Genomic DNA, 17,597 nt, shown 5'->3' with positions numbered 1-17,597 from the left:
ATACTGTTGTGGTTATGTGTGGATGGGAAAGTTTCATACCCAAAATGAGGCATATAAGAAAAATTCATTAAGTGCTGTTCAAAAAAACATGTTAAAAAGCTGGTTATATTCTTTTCCATGCAGGATGACCCAATAGGAAATATCAACCTGGCCATGGAAATAGCAGAGAAGCACCTGGATATTCCCAAAATGTTAGATGCAGAAGGTGAGATGAAAATTGTGTTTACTGACTTAACAGAAAGTCTATGGGCTCCCTATGTTACAGCCACACATGGGGACTTGTAGGTTACATCTGAAGCACTTAGGGTCCCTTAGAAGTTTCTGTCATTGGCCTCATAATTATTAGAATATTTCATGTGTAGCTAGTTCAAAATTATTGTTTTAGAATCCTACTCAAAAGCAAGCCAGCAAGACTTTAGTGAAAGGACTTGGTAAAAGGATCAACTTTGGCAAAGAAATGGAATGCTTTGGTTTGTGATTTTCAATGGAAAGCTTCCTGTTTTAATTTAATTTTTTAAACAACATAAGATTACTTCTTTTTTTAACTACAGAGAAATTTAACAAATAAATCTCCTTAAGCTTTAAGACTCCACAAGGGAAAAAAAATCCTTCCCACTAGAAGTTATGGAATCACAATACAGACTATAGAACAGTTAGCCATCATGTGCCTCCCAGACTTTCGTGTTTCATTTTTAATTTGTTCAAGTTAAATTTAGTTTGGTTAGAGCTGGAACCTCTCAATATGTTGCAGCTTAGCAGCCCTCATGCTGGGGACTGGTTTCAGTACTTTTCTTGTGAGATAGTGTGTGTGAGTTTTGCCCTGGCACAGCATTGAAAGCGTGTATGCATGGACATCATTCACTTACTTCATTTCACTTATGCATGAATCACTTCTCACTCAGCAGATACTTGATGAGCACCCACCATATACAAGATCCTGGAGATGCTGCAGGAGATGATTACATGTATAAGGCAGGGCCCAGCCCTCAAGGAATTTGTATTACTGTGCTTGTTGCTAATCTTACTATTCTCTGTTGGTTTGTTGCTTCTGCTGATTAGCATTGTTGGGGGAAATGAAGAGCTTAGTTCTAGTCAGTTGTCAGTCTTCTGTTCTTCCTTATTTTTGGTGACTGTATCATGGCTGCCCTAACAAAATACCACCAAGGAGGTGACTTAAAACAACAGAAATTTATTCTCTTACAGTTCTGTAAACTGTAACTCTGAAATCACGGTGTTGGCAGGGCCGTTTCCCTCCAAAGTCTGTGCAGGAGGGCCTCTCCTTGTTCTTCCAGATTCTAGAAGCCCCAGGTGTTCTTCAGCTCCTTTTAGCATTGCTCCAGTCTCTGACTGTCTTTACATGGCCGTCTCCCCTCTGCATCTGTTTCTATGTCTTCTTCCTCGTCCTAAAGGATACCCGTCACCGTGGACTAAGGGTGCGTCTTTCTCCAGCATGACCTCGTCTTAACTTGATCACATCTGCAAAGATCTACTTCTCATAAGGTCACATTCACAGGTACCAGGAAGTAGGACTCCATCTGTCATTTTGGGGGCCACAGTCAGTTAGTAGTCTAATTTTGCCCGTTTGTTAATGGCCATTTTATCAAACACCTGTAATACTGGGTGTTGAACACATTTGAATACATTCTTTGGAATCTACTTACAGTTTTTCACAAACTCATTAGAGGGAGAAAGGCAATGAAAGAATGAAGTCTCAATGTAGAAGAAGTACCTTTTTCTTCTTGTCCATCCATCCTCTGACCTCTGTTTACACTTGGGTACTCTGTACTTTAAACTTTGCATACATTAAAATACCTAATGCAGAGTTTACCACTTGAATGAACAGCTAGGATACCGAAGAAAGGAAAAAACAAGTGACAGTAAATTCATCTTTTCCTTCACTGACGCCTCCCTGACTTCTGACAGTGCAGGGTGAGCTTGGAATTACCCTGTCTCTGGCAGGCCGACCATCCTCTTGCTCCTGGCTCTCCTTTAATCTGAGTCCTGGTCTGGACATATGTTCTGCTTATCCTGAGTACTTGGGCTATGTTGGCACGCTGTTCATTTCCTTCTCCTTTGTGACATCCTTGCCTCTTATTGTTTTTCTTTTTTTGTTTTTAATGGTTCAGAAAAATGCTTATATATGATTTTTTTTCTTTGCAGAGTAGTTTCTGTAAGAGTCTTCTGGCGAAAGAGTTATGAACTTGACTGGCTTGGGTGTGGGGCGTGCATGGTGTAACCAGCTCCCCAGCAGATCTCCCCCCATTGTTAGTTATCCTTTGTGTGTTTGCCACTTGTGTCTGGACTCACCGTCCCCACAGCTTCTTAGTAACATGTTCCGCCCTCTGTCACTCTTTCATTGTAATGTCTTAAATACCGGTTTCCTCCCCCAGATCATTAATCCCTTCAGCAAATCCTTGCCTCCATCCCAACCCCCTCTACCCCCCTTCCACTGCTCTTGACCTTACTTCCTGTCATTTGTGATGGTCTCTGAAGTCTAAATGGAGTAGCTAATTGGGCTACCCCCCCATGAACCTGTAATAAAAACTGGTGAGATTCTTTCCTGTCTTAAGTACCTTCCACACTTTTTAAAAAGCTAAGAAGGTTGCTTCTCTGTGTCCTCCCTCCAGTGAGCACCAGGTGTAGATTTGTCGGTGCCCATGGTCTGTGTGGACCTGCAGGAGGCCCCGTGTTGACCCCGGGACACCCCGTCTGTCCAGAGGGAGGGAGCACTGTTGTGTGCGCCCAGTGGAATTCTGGAGTCCCCACTCCAGTCATGGATGCGACTTACTTGCTTGGTTAGGACTCTTCTGAGCTGGCCGTTCGCTTCTCTCTGGCGGTTCTTAGAAGTGCACACAGAGTAAGAAATTTGCAAATGTGACTTCTTTGATTTGAGCCAAAGTTTGAACATCAGAAGTGTGTGAGCAAGGGGGAAGAGTCAAGACTTTGGCCTCTCTGAGAGGCCTGCTGCTGTTGGAACGTCCAAGCAGTTAACCTTCTTTTTTTCCACACGGATTTAGTATACGCTGCCAGACCTGATGAGAGAGCCATAATGACTTATGTCTCTATCTTATCTTAAGATACTTACGTTACTCTCATGCTTTCGCTGGTGTGCAGAAGGTGAGGATGTGAAACATAAGTCACCACTCACCTCTCACCTGTGTCTTGATTTTTTTCTTCAGTTGTTTTCGCCCACCCCCCACTCCTCGAAGTAAGGAGATCCATCTGGTTCCAAAGAAGCAGTCGTTTGTTTTTTTTCAGTCTAGTTTCTTTAAAACATCCTGTCTATGCAGTAAGTAGTATGCCATCCATGTTCGTTTTCCAGAAGGTTCCATGCTGTTCCACAACCCCACATCCTATCAATATCCTCTGGAAATCCGATGACGAGCTTTCACTTTGGGGAATTACACAGCACCTTTTTTAACTGCATTCTGTCCAGTGACTGAACCGAGTCTTAAGTTAGAAAGCTTGGTGATTCAGCCACAAATGGGGTGGCCACGGTGAGAAAGGAAGAGTGTATGTTCTTGTGGTTGTTTTCTCTCTTCCTGCTGGTTGTCTTGGCAGCTCCTCCACATGGTGGCAAGAGTCATAGTAATAAGTTCAAGTCATGTATGGCCTTCCTTTTAGAAGTTCTGTTACTCTGGGTGGTTTCTATCAGTGGCATGGTAAGTATGTATAGAAGGACTAGAAAATGTGCTGTCTGCAGTAAACTTCATCCCCATTTGAGTGAGGGCTGTGCACAGAGCAGAAAGTCAAGGATTATGAGGGGGGCGTGGGGAACTGGTGGCCACGATGGGGCCAGAGAGGTCTGCATGTCCTCCTGCATCTTGCAAAGGGACACACCTTGCTCACAGCCAAAGTGGCAGATGACATGATCCACTTAAAAGGCAGGGTCCCACAGGTCCTTAGGAAGTGGGAACCAACTCTGATAGGCAGCACCCGGGTTCCCACAGGAATACCTCTCCTGCACTTAAAAAAAAAACAAAACCCACCCGGGGTGGGAGAGAAACCCTCATTTTGATGATGTAAAAAGAAATGTGCCGGTCAAAAGCATTGTGTTCACAGACAAGGTCAGGATGGTGGGCCCAAAAAACACAGAAAGTCAAATGTAAACCAGTTTGTTCTTCCCTTTGTTCACCCTGGTTTCTGCTCTTCATCTGTGTGTATGTCTGTTCTCTGTGTTATTTTTCCCTCCCTCAGACATTGTGAACACTCCCAAGCCCGATGAAAGAGCTATCATGACATACGTTTCCTGCTTCTACCATGCTTTCGCGGGCGCGGAGCAGGTATTTAACCCTCGTCTGTCTGGTTGCCGTGCTGCCCTGTGCACTGGTTTCAGTTACGTGTTTACGTGTGCACGCGAGCACACGCGTGCATACCTGGGTGTGTGTCCATGCGCTTCACATCTTACCTGGGACTCTTTCTGAGTTCTCTGTAATGACCTAACTTGGCAAGTTCCAAACTGTGAGTGCTTTTTTATTGAACAGCTTTACCTTTCAAGTTCCTGAAGTGTTCTTAGCTCTCTGTCCAAGATATTGCTCATATTTCACTAGTCAATTGTGGGAAATACTAGCGCTTTAGGAAAAGCAAGAGCTGTGAAAATTGGGCCGCATTGATTGAGCGGTGAAGGGGGATTTGACCAGGAGGAGTGAACACCTTTCCAGGGCCCATTTTTATTAATAGTTCTCTTCTACCTGGACGCCCTTCACTGTTCAGTGACCTGTTCAAACATCTTGCAAGATGAATATTAATGTAACTGAAATAGTGAAAAGATAACAGTGTTAAATCCTCAAAAAATGCACACTCCTTAACACCAACTGCCTGAGGGACATCATAGGTAGGTATCTCTCTGTTTTCTCCATGGTCCCCTGTTTTTGCCTTCTGCCTCTTCCCGTATCTCTACTTGCAGTGTTCTTATAGATGCGGGTGGACAAGGGATGTATTATTTCTGTGATCTCTATAACTCTATAAGACTGTCACCAGCAAATGGTGGTAATTGGAAATTGGCCCCTATGAGGGTTTCAGAAGCAAGGCTTGGGACGAGGCAGGAGGGCTGGAAGCCAAACGGGTCTCATGGTCGTGGTTTAAGGGACTTGGCCACTCCCAGCTCAAGCTCCCCACAGAAGGACAATAGAAAATTATTGATACCACAACAGCTACGCAGGTGGATTAGACAAAGTCTTAAAGCAGGTTCTGTTCCAAGAAAGGATCCCAGCTAACACATTCTACGTGTTCATTTTGGGAGAAGAGGGCTTCTGTGAACTCAGGGCAGTGACAGATGTATTGAGAACCCAGTCCTCTATGCTTTGATATCTAATGTGATTGGAGAGTTCTTACCCTGTAGTTTTGAGGTTGGTTAGAGCAGCGGTCTGCAACCTTTTTGGCACCAGGGACTGATTTCGGAGAAGACAGTTTTTCCATGGGCTGGGGTGGGGGTGTGGTTTCGGGATGATTCAAGTGCATTACACTTATTGTGCACTTTATTTCTATTCTTATTACATCAGCTCCACCTCAGATCATCAGGCATTAGATCCCAGAAGCTGGGGACCCCTGGGAGGGCTCAGGTGGACGCCCAGGGACCAGAGATTTTTGTTTCTGCGACCCATTGATTTCTGTTACTAACTTGTTCAATGTTCCACAAAGCTCATGTTTTCAACTAACGCTAATCTTCCCATTCTTCCCTGCAGTATATTCACCTTGCTGTGTAAGTCTGTATGAAACTGTCCCAAAGGAGTGCAATGACCCATAGTGTGAAAGAGCCATATCCTCAGGCTTACCCCACCAGAACCTAGCACCTGCACCATTTACGGCACATGCCACCCCCGCCCTGCCGCCTGCCGCCTTGTGTATGCACGTCCCTGTCGACAGAGCCGTCCTGTTTACCTATTGTGTTTTACAGGCCGAGACAGCGGCTAACAGGATATGTAAGGTTCTTGCTGTGAATCAAGAGAATGAGAGGCTGATGGAAGAATATGAGAGGCTAGCGAGTGAGGTAAAGGAAACGGGTCCCTGCGGTCTTGTCCATTCCCTCCCAGAGGGTGAGAAACAGAGGGTGAACACAGATTGTCAAGTGTTTTTTTTTTTTCTTTGCATTTTTCATCTCGGGTAGAATAAAGTAGGAAACTCCACTAGCTCTCAGGAATTGTTCATCTTGTAGCAGCTTAATTATTGGCACAAAGATCATGCTGCAGGTTGTTCCGAGTATTGCAGGGCATGGAAGTAGTTTGCATGTTATAAGGTATAGTAGAAGCTCTGCACCTCCGGGGTTGGACTCCCCTAGATGACATTACATTCCTTGTTTTTTTCCTGCGTCATTGGCTTCTGACATCACATTGGATGTGCTCCGTATTTAGAATCCCGTCTCCACGCAGTGACTCAGGATCTAAGGAACATGCCCAACCCATAGTGAGAGGAGGGAGGCTCAGCCCTGTGTGTGTATTTAAATATCAGATATCTAGGGGGAGCCTGGTGGAGGCAGTGCTGGTAGAGCCCTCCATCCAAGACATTTGAGCATGAGTTTCCAGGATGCCTTTTTAAAGCTCTTCAGCCAGGTTCTTGGTTAGATTAGCACTTTCCACGCTGCACTTCTGTTTGTTCTTATTATAGTATAAATATTAACTAAGCAGGACCAGGGAAGCCAGGTGGCTCAGTGGTAAAGAATCCACGTGCCAGTGCAGGAGATGCAGGAGACTCAAGTTCGATGCCTGGGTCGGGAAGATCCCCTGGAGGAGGACATGGCAACTTACTCTAGTATTCTTGCCTGGAGAATCCCATGGACAGAGGAGCCTAGCAGGCTATAGTCCATGGGGTTGCAAAGAGTTGGCCACAACTGAGCAACCATGCAACAAAAGCAAAGCAGGACCACAGTGAGTCCACAGCCACCTCCTCTCTGGATTGAACTCAGCCACAGTGACAGTAGCATGTTCGCTGTGAGTTACTCGGGCTCATACTTGGCCTGTCCTGGGTAAAGCATCGGAACACTTGGAATAAGTTTTCCCAAGTAGTTGTATGTATTAGTCCAAGCCAATGATGCTGTTTTTACTTTCTACTGTTGTGGGAAAATTCCATTTGCAGCATCATTTAATGCCAGTGAGTCAGCTTCAGGGTTGAAGTATGACCAGGAGTGAAGGACAGATGCTCCTCGGTGATGATAGCCTTCATTTTCTCGCGTGGTCCTTCATTCGTCCTCTTCAGATAGACTGTGCAGGGCATTTGTTAGGCCTTGGTGGTAATCCAAGAGAAAGGGCATACTTCATCCTCGGGAGTCATTGCCGTTTTCACCTTCATCCTGTGGGTTTCCTTGAAGTTAGCTCTTAAAACACACTTTGGCATCGAGTCAGTTCCAGAATTACAGTGCTTTTGTCTAGTAAGTAGACCCATTAGATTTGAGCCGATTATAACTAGAAATACATTTTAAGTTAAACCCAATCCTTTCCTGATTTTATTCCACCATGTGAAGTTTTTGGTTTTCTTTTTTTTTTTTTTTCCATTTGAAAGCTCCATCCAGCATTTGTCTGCTCATGTCTGGTCCCCAAGTTTCCTGTAAATGTCTCATTTTTGTAAAACATGCCTCGTGCTGACTCTGAGTTTTCAACCTGTGCGTAGTATCACTGGGGCAAGGGTGAGTGGCCCTGGGTGGGGACTGGAGTCTCCATTTGTGCCCTCCTTACAGATGGGGCTGTTACAGACTTCTGTAATCTCGGGAGCTTTTGGTCAACCCATTCCCAATCGTTAGATGCCTCTGTTTTATAACTGGGGGCACTTTGCTGGTGTTTTCAGCAGTTGTGTGTGTGTGTGTGTGTGTGTGTTTGGAGCAGCTTTTGGAATGGATTCGGCGCACGATCCCCTGGCTGGAGAACCGGACTCCTGAGAAGACCATGCAGGCCATGCAGAAGAAGCTGGAGGACTTCCGGGATTATCGCCGGAAGCACAAGCCTCCCAAGGTGCAGGAGAAGTGCCAGCTAGAGATCAACTTCAACACCCTGCAGACCAAGCTGCGGATCAGCAACCGGCCGGCCTTCATGCCCTCCGAGGGCAAGATGGTGTCGGTGAGCAGCCCCTTGGCCCCGGGGGCACCCCGCTCTTTTTTTCCATAAAGCCCCTCCTCTGGTTTGCTGCTGAGAGGAGGCGCTGACTGTAGTTCTGACCCTGGGTCCACTTCCTTCTGGATGTTCTCCGTCATCATGCAGTTCTTGCCTCTCCCTGCTGCTGGTTCCTCGCCCAGGGCAGGCCTCTGACAGACACCTGGTGATGACGGTCCCTCCCTCTCCTCCCCGCCTCTAGGGGGACCAGCATCTCCATCACCACCCCTGCTCCCTCCTGTCACCACCTCCCCGTTCACCTTCTCCAGGGCTCAGCCCTACTTACCTCCCTCTCTGCGCATCCAGTCTCTCCCGCGCTTCTGAAGCTTTCCCATCCACACTCGGAGGCAGTCTAGAATCTGCCAGACGAAAATGAAAACCTCCCATGACTCCATGTCTCCCTACAGCAGCTGTCCTGTTTCTCAGCTCCCTTTGCAGCAGGACGTCCAGAGAGAGTTCTTTGTGGTCCTTACTTTTGGGTCCTTCCCGTTCCTTTACTTCTTTTACGCGTCAACGTGCAGTAAGTAAGCTGGCTTCCGTCCCCACCTCCATGGAGGCTGTTCTGTTCAGAGTCAGCAGGACCCGTGTTGACAGCCCAGTGGTCCCTTCTGTTTTCCTGTTCTCTGTTGCTGTGACCATGGCTTCCTTGGAACTCCTTCCCCTCTGGAACTTAGCTGAGTTCCTCCTGCCCGACCACCGAGTCCTTCCAGTCACTGCTGACAGCTTTGCTTCTTCCCCCGAGGCTGTGGGTGGATGGTTCCTGGGTCAGGGGCTCCTGACTTTCTCCTCTGTTTTGACACCTGCAAGTGAACTCATCCCAGTCTCGTGGCTTTAATTACTGGCTATAATGGCAACGTCTCCCAAATTTTACATCTCTGGCTCTGATTTCTGCCCCAGTTCCAGATTCACACGTCCACTTGGATGTCTCAAAACCTAACGACCAGGAGTCCCTCTGCAGTGAGCTCTGAGTAAATGGCATCACTGACCCCTAAGTTACTAAAGCCGCAAACCCAGGTGTCATCTCAGCTCCTCCCGTTCTGCCGCTTTCTGGCATCGGGTTCCTCAGCAAGGCCCGCTGGCTCAGGATCGCGTTTTGAATCTGAGCCCTTCTCTCTGCCTCTGCTGCTGTTGCCTGTGCCAGGCCACCGGTGCTTCTCTTTGGACCCTGCAGTAACTTTCTTACTTGCTTTTCTTGTTCTTTCCCCCCTAAAATGCATTCTCTACATAGATGCTGCCGTCATCTTTTTAAAACCATTTTTTTCCTGTGGCACACCAGCTCAGCTGCCCTGTGGCATGTGGGATCGCATAGTTCCCCAACCAGGAATCAAACCCACATCCCCTGCATTGAGTCTTAACCCCTGGATTACCAGGAAAGTCCCCGTCTTTTTAAAACATAAATCAGAGTATGTCTCCTTTCTTCTCAAAACCCTCCAGTGACTTTCTAAAATATCTGGGATAAGATCCAGATCCCTTTTCCGGGATCTGACATGGTCTGACCCCCACCCCACCCTGCTGGCCTCATCTCCGGCTGCTCTGCCCCTCACCCATCTATGGACACACCACCTGCTGTGGTCCTTCCCAAGCCCAGAGTGCACCCCTTCCGCAGGCCTTAAGCTCATCACTCACTTCCATCCCTGAAGTCTCGACTCAAATGCCACCTCTGCAGAGGGGTCTCCGCCTAAGGGAACCACTCTCACATGCCCTCATCAGTGCCAATTGCCTGTGAGTTGTTTTTCCTTAGCAGCACATCACTGTCGGAAGTAGGAGTTTTGCTTGTTTAATTCCTTATTTGTTGTCTTTCTCCCCACTCGCACCCCTAATCATGAAAACTACACAGGGGCCCTGGGAACTTTACAGGTGCTGTCCACTTTTATATCAGACGTTCCCACAGTGCTTGGCGCATGTGTGATGCCCAGGAACCAGTTTCCCAGGAAGAGCCCAGTCTCTGAGTCATTTTGGGGCTGAGTCACCTTGTGGCTTCAGCTTCTAGTAGCCAGAAAATTAAAGCGTGTAAGCCTTTGTCCACATCTGGAAAAGCATGTGGTAACTGTTCACTGATGAGGAGGACCATCTGAGTCCTAAAAAGGCCTGGTGATAATGAAGCTGTTTAGAAGCCAGAACATGAGGATGGTGGATGGTTATTTGGGATGGGTGGAGAGTGCAGAGGGTGAGGGAAGGACAAGAAGACACCAAGGAAGATGCCGCCGACATCACCGAGGGGATCGTAGGGGAGCCCAGGGGGCCAAGGCGTAACAGATGGGCCGTGCTTCTCCCCAACCATCCTAGGACATTGCGGGCGCCTGGCAGCGGCTGGAGCAGGCGGAGAAGGGCTATGAGGAGTGGCTGCTGAACGAGATCCGGAGGCTGGAGCGCGTGGAGCACCTGGCTGAGAAGTTCCGGCAGAAGGCATCCACGCATGAAACCTGGGCATACGGTGAGTCCCCGGGGCACGGTGGAGCTCCTGGGGATCAGGCTTGAGTTGCGGACAGAGCCATGCGTGTGTGCAGTGGCCACTGTTCCTGGCACCCGTCCTCGAGGCAGCTGTCCTCGCCCCTTTGCTGTCCCAGGCACGAGGGTACTGCAGGAGATGGGTGTGGGGAATTTCCTGGCAGTCTAGCGGTTAGGCCTCAGTGCTTTCATTGCTGTGGCCCAGGTTCAATCCCAGGTCAGGAAACTGAGATCCAACAAGCTGTACTGTGCAGCCAAATAAAAAGGTAGGTGTGAAGATGGATGTTTTTACCAAACAGGACTCATAGTACATTCTTCCCACGCTTAGCTACACCGCTAGGCCTCCTCCTCCTTAAGGCCCAGCCTCCCCCTGACTCACCCCACTTTCTTCTGTCTGATTCCACGATCATCTGTTTGTTCCCTAGCTGTGGGTCAGACAGTCCTGGCCCAGACACTAGCTTCTGCAGATAGAAGTTCTATTAAATGCTACAAAAGCAACAGAATTTCCCACTTAGAAAATCTGCCTGCAAGGAAAGAACACAGGAATGGTTTTCTGCCTTCCCAGTGCTCTTGTTTCACTTAGAGCCATCTGCTCCTTTCAGGCCCTGCAGGCATACCTGTGTGCATGGCTGTGATGCTGTGGTTGTGGTATCGTTTAGACTCTGCTCTTTGCTGAGGTAGAAGAACAGAACATCCCCTCGTGACATGACCATCTATTTTGAGAAAGGACAGGCGGTTTCCCTCATCCTTTGGGTTCCTTTTGCTGTTGTACTGCTTGACTGTCCACGTTGCACAGCAAGACGGTCACACAGACGTGCAGCCAGGCAGGTTGGCGTCCCAGCACTGACGCCTCCCAGCTGCGCATCCTGCATGCTTCTCACCTCTCAGGGCCTCAGTGTCGCCTGCAAAGTGGGGTAACAGTCGTCCCTCCTTCACAGGGTCTTTATGAAGATTTAGTGAGTTCAGTTGTCATTTGGCACATAGTCAGTGCTATGTTGTCATCATTCGATATGTGAACATTTGCTTTCCGTGTCTTGCTTTCTGGAATTAAATTCTTAAAGGTCATCAACCAGGGAATAAAAATGGATCCAGTTATAACCACAGAAGTTGCTTGACTTAAGAAATATTTGTCGGGAAACAGTTTCGGAGAGACATTTTTCTACTGTTGTTAGAAAAAATTACAGGCTGCATTTAATCTCATTAAAAAATAAAGGTTTCAAAGAAGTAGAATCGGGCTAATGGTTGAACCCATGGGCAGACAAATAAGAGTACAAGTGTTTTATCTAATAATCCCAGATAATTTTCATGGGCTAGTAATTACTAGATTAACTGAGCATCACACGGGAAAGTCAGATACTTCTTTAGGAATAACACAGACTTGTTATTTAGATTGTGCTCAGCATGCTTTCCGGGCTTCCCAGGTAGTGTTAATGGTAACGAACTCACCTGGCAGTGCAGGAGACTTAAGAGATGGAGGTTCTATCCCTGGGTCAGGAAGATCCCCTGGGAGAGGGCACAGCAGCCCACTCCAGTACCCGTTCCTGGAGAATCCCATGGCCAGAGAAGGCTTCAGGCTACAGTCCCTAGAGTCACAGAGGCGGACATGACTGAAGTGACTTAGCATGCACACAGTGTGCTTTCCACCCTTCCAGAACACACAGGGGCTCAAGGCCTCCTTAGGGTGACAGCCTGAATTCTAGCTGAGATATTATCTCTGCCTCTTCAGGGCTGTCCTTCTTTCTCCCTCCTCTTGGTTCTCTCAAATGACCCAGGACTTTGCAAAGAGGCCAAAGCCCTCACACTCCCTTGCTGCAACCATTGCAGGCAAAGAGCAGATCTTGCTGCAGAAGGATTACGAGTCGGCAACCCTGACGGAAGTCCGGGCTCTGCTGCGGAAGCACGAGGCCTTCGAGAGCGACCTGGCGGCGCACCAGGACCGCGTGGAGCAGATTGCCGCCATCGCCCAGGAGCTCAAGTACGTGCTGCCCGCGGGCGCTGCCGCTGACGTGGAGCCCTGGGTCCAAGCGAGGACCCCGCTGAGAGCCTCCCCAGGCATTCCTCGGGAGGGGGCCGTGGGGCCCGCCTTCCCTGTCCTGTCCCAAAACGTCGATCCAAGCCAGGGGATGCTGTGGTGGGATTGGGCCTGTGTTTTTTTTGCTGTTGTTGTTGTTTCTTTTCTTTTTTCCTAAGCTTTTTATTTTATATTGGGTTCCCCCCAACTTTATATTTTATATTGGGGGTATCAGGGCTTTGCTGGTGGCTCAGACAGTAAAGACTCTGCCTGCAATGCAGGAGATCCCTGGATCAGGAAGATCCCCTGGAGAAGGGAATGGCTACCCACTCCAGCATTCTTGGCCTGAAGAATTCCATGGACAGAGGAGCCTGGCGGGCTCCAGTCCATGGGTTCACAAAGAGTCGGACACCACTGAGCGACAAGACTTTCACTTTCAGATAGCCAATTACCAGTGCTGTGGTGATTTCAGGTGAACAGCAAAGAAACTCAGCCATACATACACATGTATCCATTTTCCCCTAGACTCCCCTCCCATCCAGGTTGCCACATAACATTGAACCAAGTTCCCTGTGCTATGTAGTAGGTCTTTGTTGATTATCCATTTTAAATATAGTAGTGTGTACATGTCCATCCCAAACTTTTAACTGTCCCTTCCCACCATCCTTCCCCCACCTGGCCACCATAAGTTCATTCCTAAATCTGTGAATCTGTTTCTGTTTTGTAAGTAAGTTCATTTATGTCATTTCTTTTTAGATTCCCTCTATAAGGGATGTTATAGGATATTTCTCACTCTCTGTCTGACTTACTTCACTCAGTATGATAATCTCTAGGTCCAGCCATGTTGCTGAAAATGGCATTATTTCATTCTTTTTAATGGCTGAGTAATATTCCAGGTCCTTTTTCCCCCCCTTAAAGATTTACCCTGACTTTTGCTCTGGTCCTTTGGTTTTGGTAGTGTCCCTGTGTCCATCCATCTGGCAGCACCCCCACGCCCAACACAGGCAGCTCCACTTCCAAGAGGATGAGAAATAAGCACTCAGGATGGGAGCATGGCTTGCAAAGGGGGCCTCACCCAGGCCTGGGTGCACGAGATGGCCCCATATTGCCCCCTCCAGAAACCAAAGACCAAGACACCTCCAAAGGAAGAGATATTAAGGCTCCACTTTCCTTTGTCATCAAATAAGTGTCGTTTCATTTTCATGCTCTTTATTTTATGGGAGGAGCTAGCATGAGGTTGAGGCCAGGGTAGTTTAAGCCCCAGTGGGTGTTGTAGGTCCCACTGGTGCAGACGCTGCCTCTGGCTGTGGCCATCCTTCCAGAGGGGGGCTGCTCTGTTGTTCCTAAGCCGCCTTCTTCTTCTTCTTCTTTTTTTTAAGGTCCTTGCTTCTTCTCATAAATACAGAATTCCATTCCCTACTTCTCTATCCCTCATTATCACCACTGATCTGTAAAATTTTGAGAGCCTGTCACATAATGATAACTTCAAACAACCAATAGTAAATATTTCTTATGATAATGTTACATTTTAAGACTCCCATGTTCCTCCCTTTTGACTGGAGTGAATTCCTTAATTAACAGAGATGACCTCTTTTAAGAGTATCTTCTTATTCAGCCTTGCCCAAATATATTCTTAAATATTTGTGGCCTTCATATCCAGTTTTTTACTGTATTTGTGGCTTTACCATTGTCTTATTTCTTATGCTTCTTGAATGTTGGCCATCTGGCTGCTTGTTAACAATTTCAAATGAAACAAGGGAGAGAAACACAAGCAACTTAATGTTCTATCATAGTTCCCATAAATGATTTGGGGTGGTTTCAAGTATTGCTCATAAAAATTAAGTAACAATTTTATGTTATTATTATTCCTGGTATCCCCAATGTGTATTTCTTTACTCAGTCAAGAGAGGAACCACAGAATCTAAACCTGTGTTCATCTTACTATTATTAGTCTCCCTTTCCTTTTTACCTTTTCTAAAATAATGAATGTTTATGCAGTCCTCAAAGTACAAAAGAAAAGAAAATACCCTGCACAGCTATGCACACCCTAAGTCCTTGAAGCTAGGCATGTGTAGAGCTAGTATATATGAATTAGAAAGAGGGATAAATGTTCACCCTGAGGATAATCACAGAAAGCTGAGATCGATGCCTCCACTGTGGATCAGTAGAAGGTTCCTGGGTTTTTAGTTCTGAAATCTTTCTGCTCTTTAATAGTTGCATTTGAAGAGCCATATCCTTTTCACTTTATATTCAGGGCTGTGCACATTGCTGGCATGTTTTGATTGGTTTTGATTTTCTGGTTATAATAATCACAGAATCTCAGTCCACCCCAGTTAGTGGTGTGTGTGTGTGTGTGTGTGTGTGTGTGTGTGTGTACACGTGTGTACAAAGCTGCTCTTAAGAACTGGATTCTTTAGATGATTGGGAGCTTCTTACCCACAGAAAGCACACTCACATCACAACACATGCATCTCCTTTATTCAAAAACAGTGTCATTCAATAAAGACAAGTTAATATTGTTTAAGAGAATAAAAAGCAAGGTAACAAAAAACCATTGCCTTAATTTAGAGTTGAAAGAAGGAATAAGCTTCAGGGAAATGGATTTGGTCCGATAGAAAGGAATTTCCTAAAAGGCTCACTTTGGACCGTTGTGAAAGGAGAAGTCTCCTGAAGATGTCTGTAAACCTCCCTGAGTCTTGCTTTCATCCTAACTTAAAGGGTGATTAAATTTTGTCCAGGATTCAAACTTTCTATCCCCAGAGACACTAGGTTTACTTTCTAGTCAGTAATTTGCCTGAGTGGTAAATTCAGGGTATCCCACCTCACAAAGATCCCGTTAGGATGTACGGCAGGGCTGGTGAGGAGCAGGGACCGTTGAGGGAGAAGTCCGGCTGCCCCTGCAGTCACTCGAGTGACACAAGGCGAGTCAGTCCTTGTCAGAGGCGGGGCTTGGTTCTGCGGGGCTCAGAGTCCCAGCACCCACCCCCTGCCTTCCCCCCAGGACGTGGTGCTCTGTCCAGCCTGGTGCCCTTTGGAGGCGCCAAGGACACAATGGGGTGCAAGCTGATCCCCCTCTCTCACCCACACCCATGACTCATTTGATGTTCCCGTCACCGTGGCTTCAGCACGGCCCCCGGGACTGGCCTCAGGTCAGATTCTTGGCTTCATTTACAGGTACATCACCACTTAAAAATAATGCTCTCCGGGGGCCCGGCCAAGAAAATGGAGGCAGAATAAAGTTAACCTGAGGTGTCAAGAGGACAGCTTTTCTGTCTGTTTAGGAATCTGTTGACCAGCAAGAATTTTCCTAATTCTTCCTGTGATCTGTCAGAGAATAGCGATCATGTTTGCAATGCTGAACAGAGCCCTGAAATACCCTGCTCATTCTCCATTACATCTTTTTTTTTTTTCAAATTACTACCTATTTATTTTGAGCCTGTGTCCACTTTTCTTCATGTCATCTGGGAAAGTTATTCTTCATTTTCCCTTCTAATAGTGAACTGGACTATCACGATGCTGTGAATGTTAATGATCGCTGCCAGAAAATCTGTGACCAGTGGGACCGGCTGGGAACGCTTACTCAGAAGAGGAGAGAGGCCCTGGAGGTGAGTCTCCATGCCACCTGTTGGCCTGACACCTTCTAATAGAGGTTCCTTTACTAATTCACTGTTATTCATTTTGTTTTTCTGTGGCATGATGTGTATAAACCAAAACAGATTGTGGACTTCCCTGGTGCTCCAGTGGCTAAGATGCTATGCTCCCAATGCAGGGGTCCCAGGTTCGATCCCTGGTCAGGGAACTAGATCCCACATGTCGCAACTAAAGATCCTGTGTACCACAACTAAGACAGAGCACAGCCAAATAAAATAAATATATTTAAAAAAAAAAAACATGTGTAGTGAACAGAGCTTCTACAGAGAACATGAAAAGCAGGAGAACAAGGAAAATGGAAAGTTGGTAGTTTTGTTGCCGTTTATCTGTATGGCAATGACATGCCCTTTTGAATTAAAAATACAAAAATCTAGTAGTAATGAGATATTAGTATAAACTCATTTTTGTGAAATAATAATGGCAGTGAATTTCCCAACGTCCTTATCTAAGAGTAAATTGAGCTGAGCCTGAGTCAGGAAATGAGGAGGAATGGAAGTTGAGACGGTCAAAGGGAAGATGGCAACACATGCTGAGCTAAGTAAAAATGGATGTGAAACAGAACCAGGATGAATCTGGCCTTATTCACGTGTAAGACTTGGAGAAACAGAAGTAAGGGGCTGATTTTTAGCTGAACCTAATCATCTCTCAGGATTTCCCCCGTGGTTCAGTGGTAAAGAATCTGCCTGTACTGCAGGAGATACAGGAGACACGAGTTTGATCCCTGCGTCGGGAAGTCCCTCTGGAGGAGGCATGGCAGCCCATTCCAGTGTTCCTGCCGGGAGAATCCCGTGGACAGAGCAGCCTGGTGGGCCGTGGTTCATGGCGCTGCAAAGAGTCAGACACAGCTGACGCCACTGAGCACGCACACGTGCAGTCCTCTCACCATGGGAGACTCAGACGACACGAGGAAAGGAGCAGTTAGCCGTTTTCTGAGTCTTTTCACCCTGACTCGGATGAAACTTTTAACATGTGTGATATCAGGTTTCCTAGATGTGAACCAGCTATTAATATATTCACTTAAAGGAAAATGTTGAGAGAAAGGAAGGACTGGGCATGTGACAGAGAAAGCTCAAATTTTTTGAACAGGAGGAAAAATGACTCCAAGTATGGAAGAGTTTCAGATTCCAGATGCCCCCCTCCCTGCCTGCTTGCCAGCCTCTCTGCCATAGGAAACGAGCATAGTGTCGTTTTCTGTGACTTGAAGCCTTGTGCTTTCCTATGCCCAGAAAGGCAGAGAGGCTCTCCAAGTTGAATCCTGAATGAGGACTTAAGAACGTGAAGCTGTAGTCCTCCTGTCCTCTATAGGCGGGTGACTGTTGGGAAAGGCACAGTGTTGATCATAAAATGAGGACGATACCGTGAATTTTCCGTGAACCAGCATGGTTAGAGAACCAAGTCCTCTAGCTTCT

General features: G+C 46.9%; 1 protein-coding gene across 1 annotated transcript in view; it reads left to right on the top strand.

The window, feature by feature from the left end:
- Positions 1-17,597, top strand: part of ACTN2 (actinin alpha 2) — a 78,751-nt gene that overhangs the window by 45,861 nt on the left and 15,293 nt on the right. The window contains exons 7-13 of the mRNA XM_070471037.1: positions 124-205; positions 4,198-4,283; positions 5,897-5,989; positions 7,815-8,045; positions 10,365-10,512; positions 12,351-12,501; positions 16,034-16,142. Of these exons, the coding sequence (XP_070327138.1) occupies positions 124-205; positions 4,198-4,283; positions 5,897-5,989; positions 7,815-8,045; positions 10,365-10,512; positions 12,351-12,501; positions 16,034-16,142 (900 nt within the window). The remainder of the gene's footprint in view (positions 1-123; positions 206-4,197; positions 4,284-5,896; positions 5,990-7,814; positions 8,046-10,364; positions 10,513-12,350; positions 12,502-16,033; positions 16,143-17,597) is intronic.

This window comes from Odocoileus virginianus, chromosome 7 (assembly GCF_023699985.2).
Source record: "Odocoileus virginianus isolate 20LAN1187 ecotype Illinois chromosome 7, Ovbor_1.2, whole genome shotgun sequence".
Lineage (NCBI taxonomy): Eukaryota > Metazoa > Chordata > Mammalia > Artiodactyla > Cervidae > Odocoileus > Odocoileus virginianus.
The sequence above is the reverse complement of the archived record's forward strand: the minus strand, read 5'-3'. Positions and strand labels throughout refer to the sequence as shown.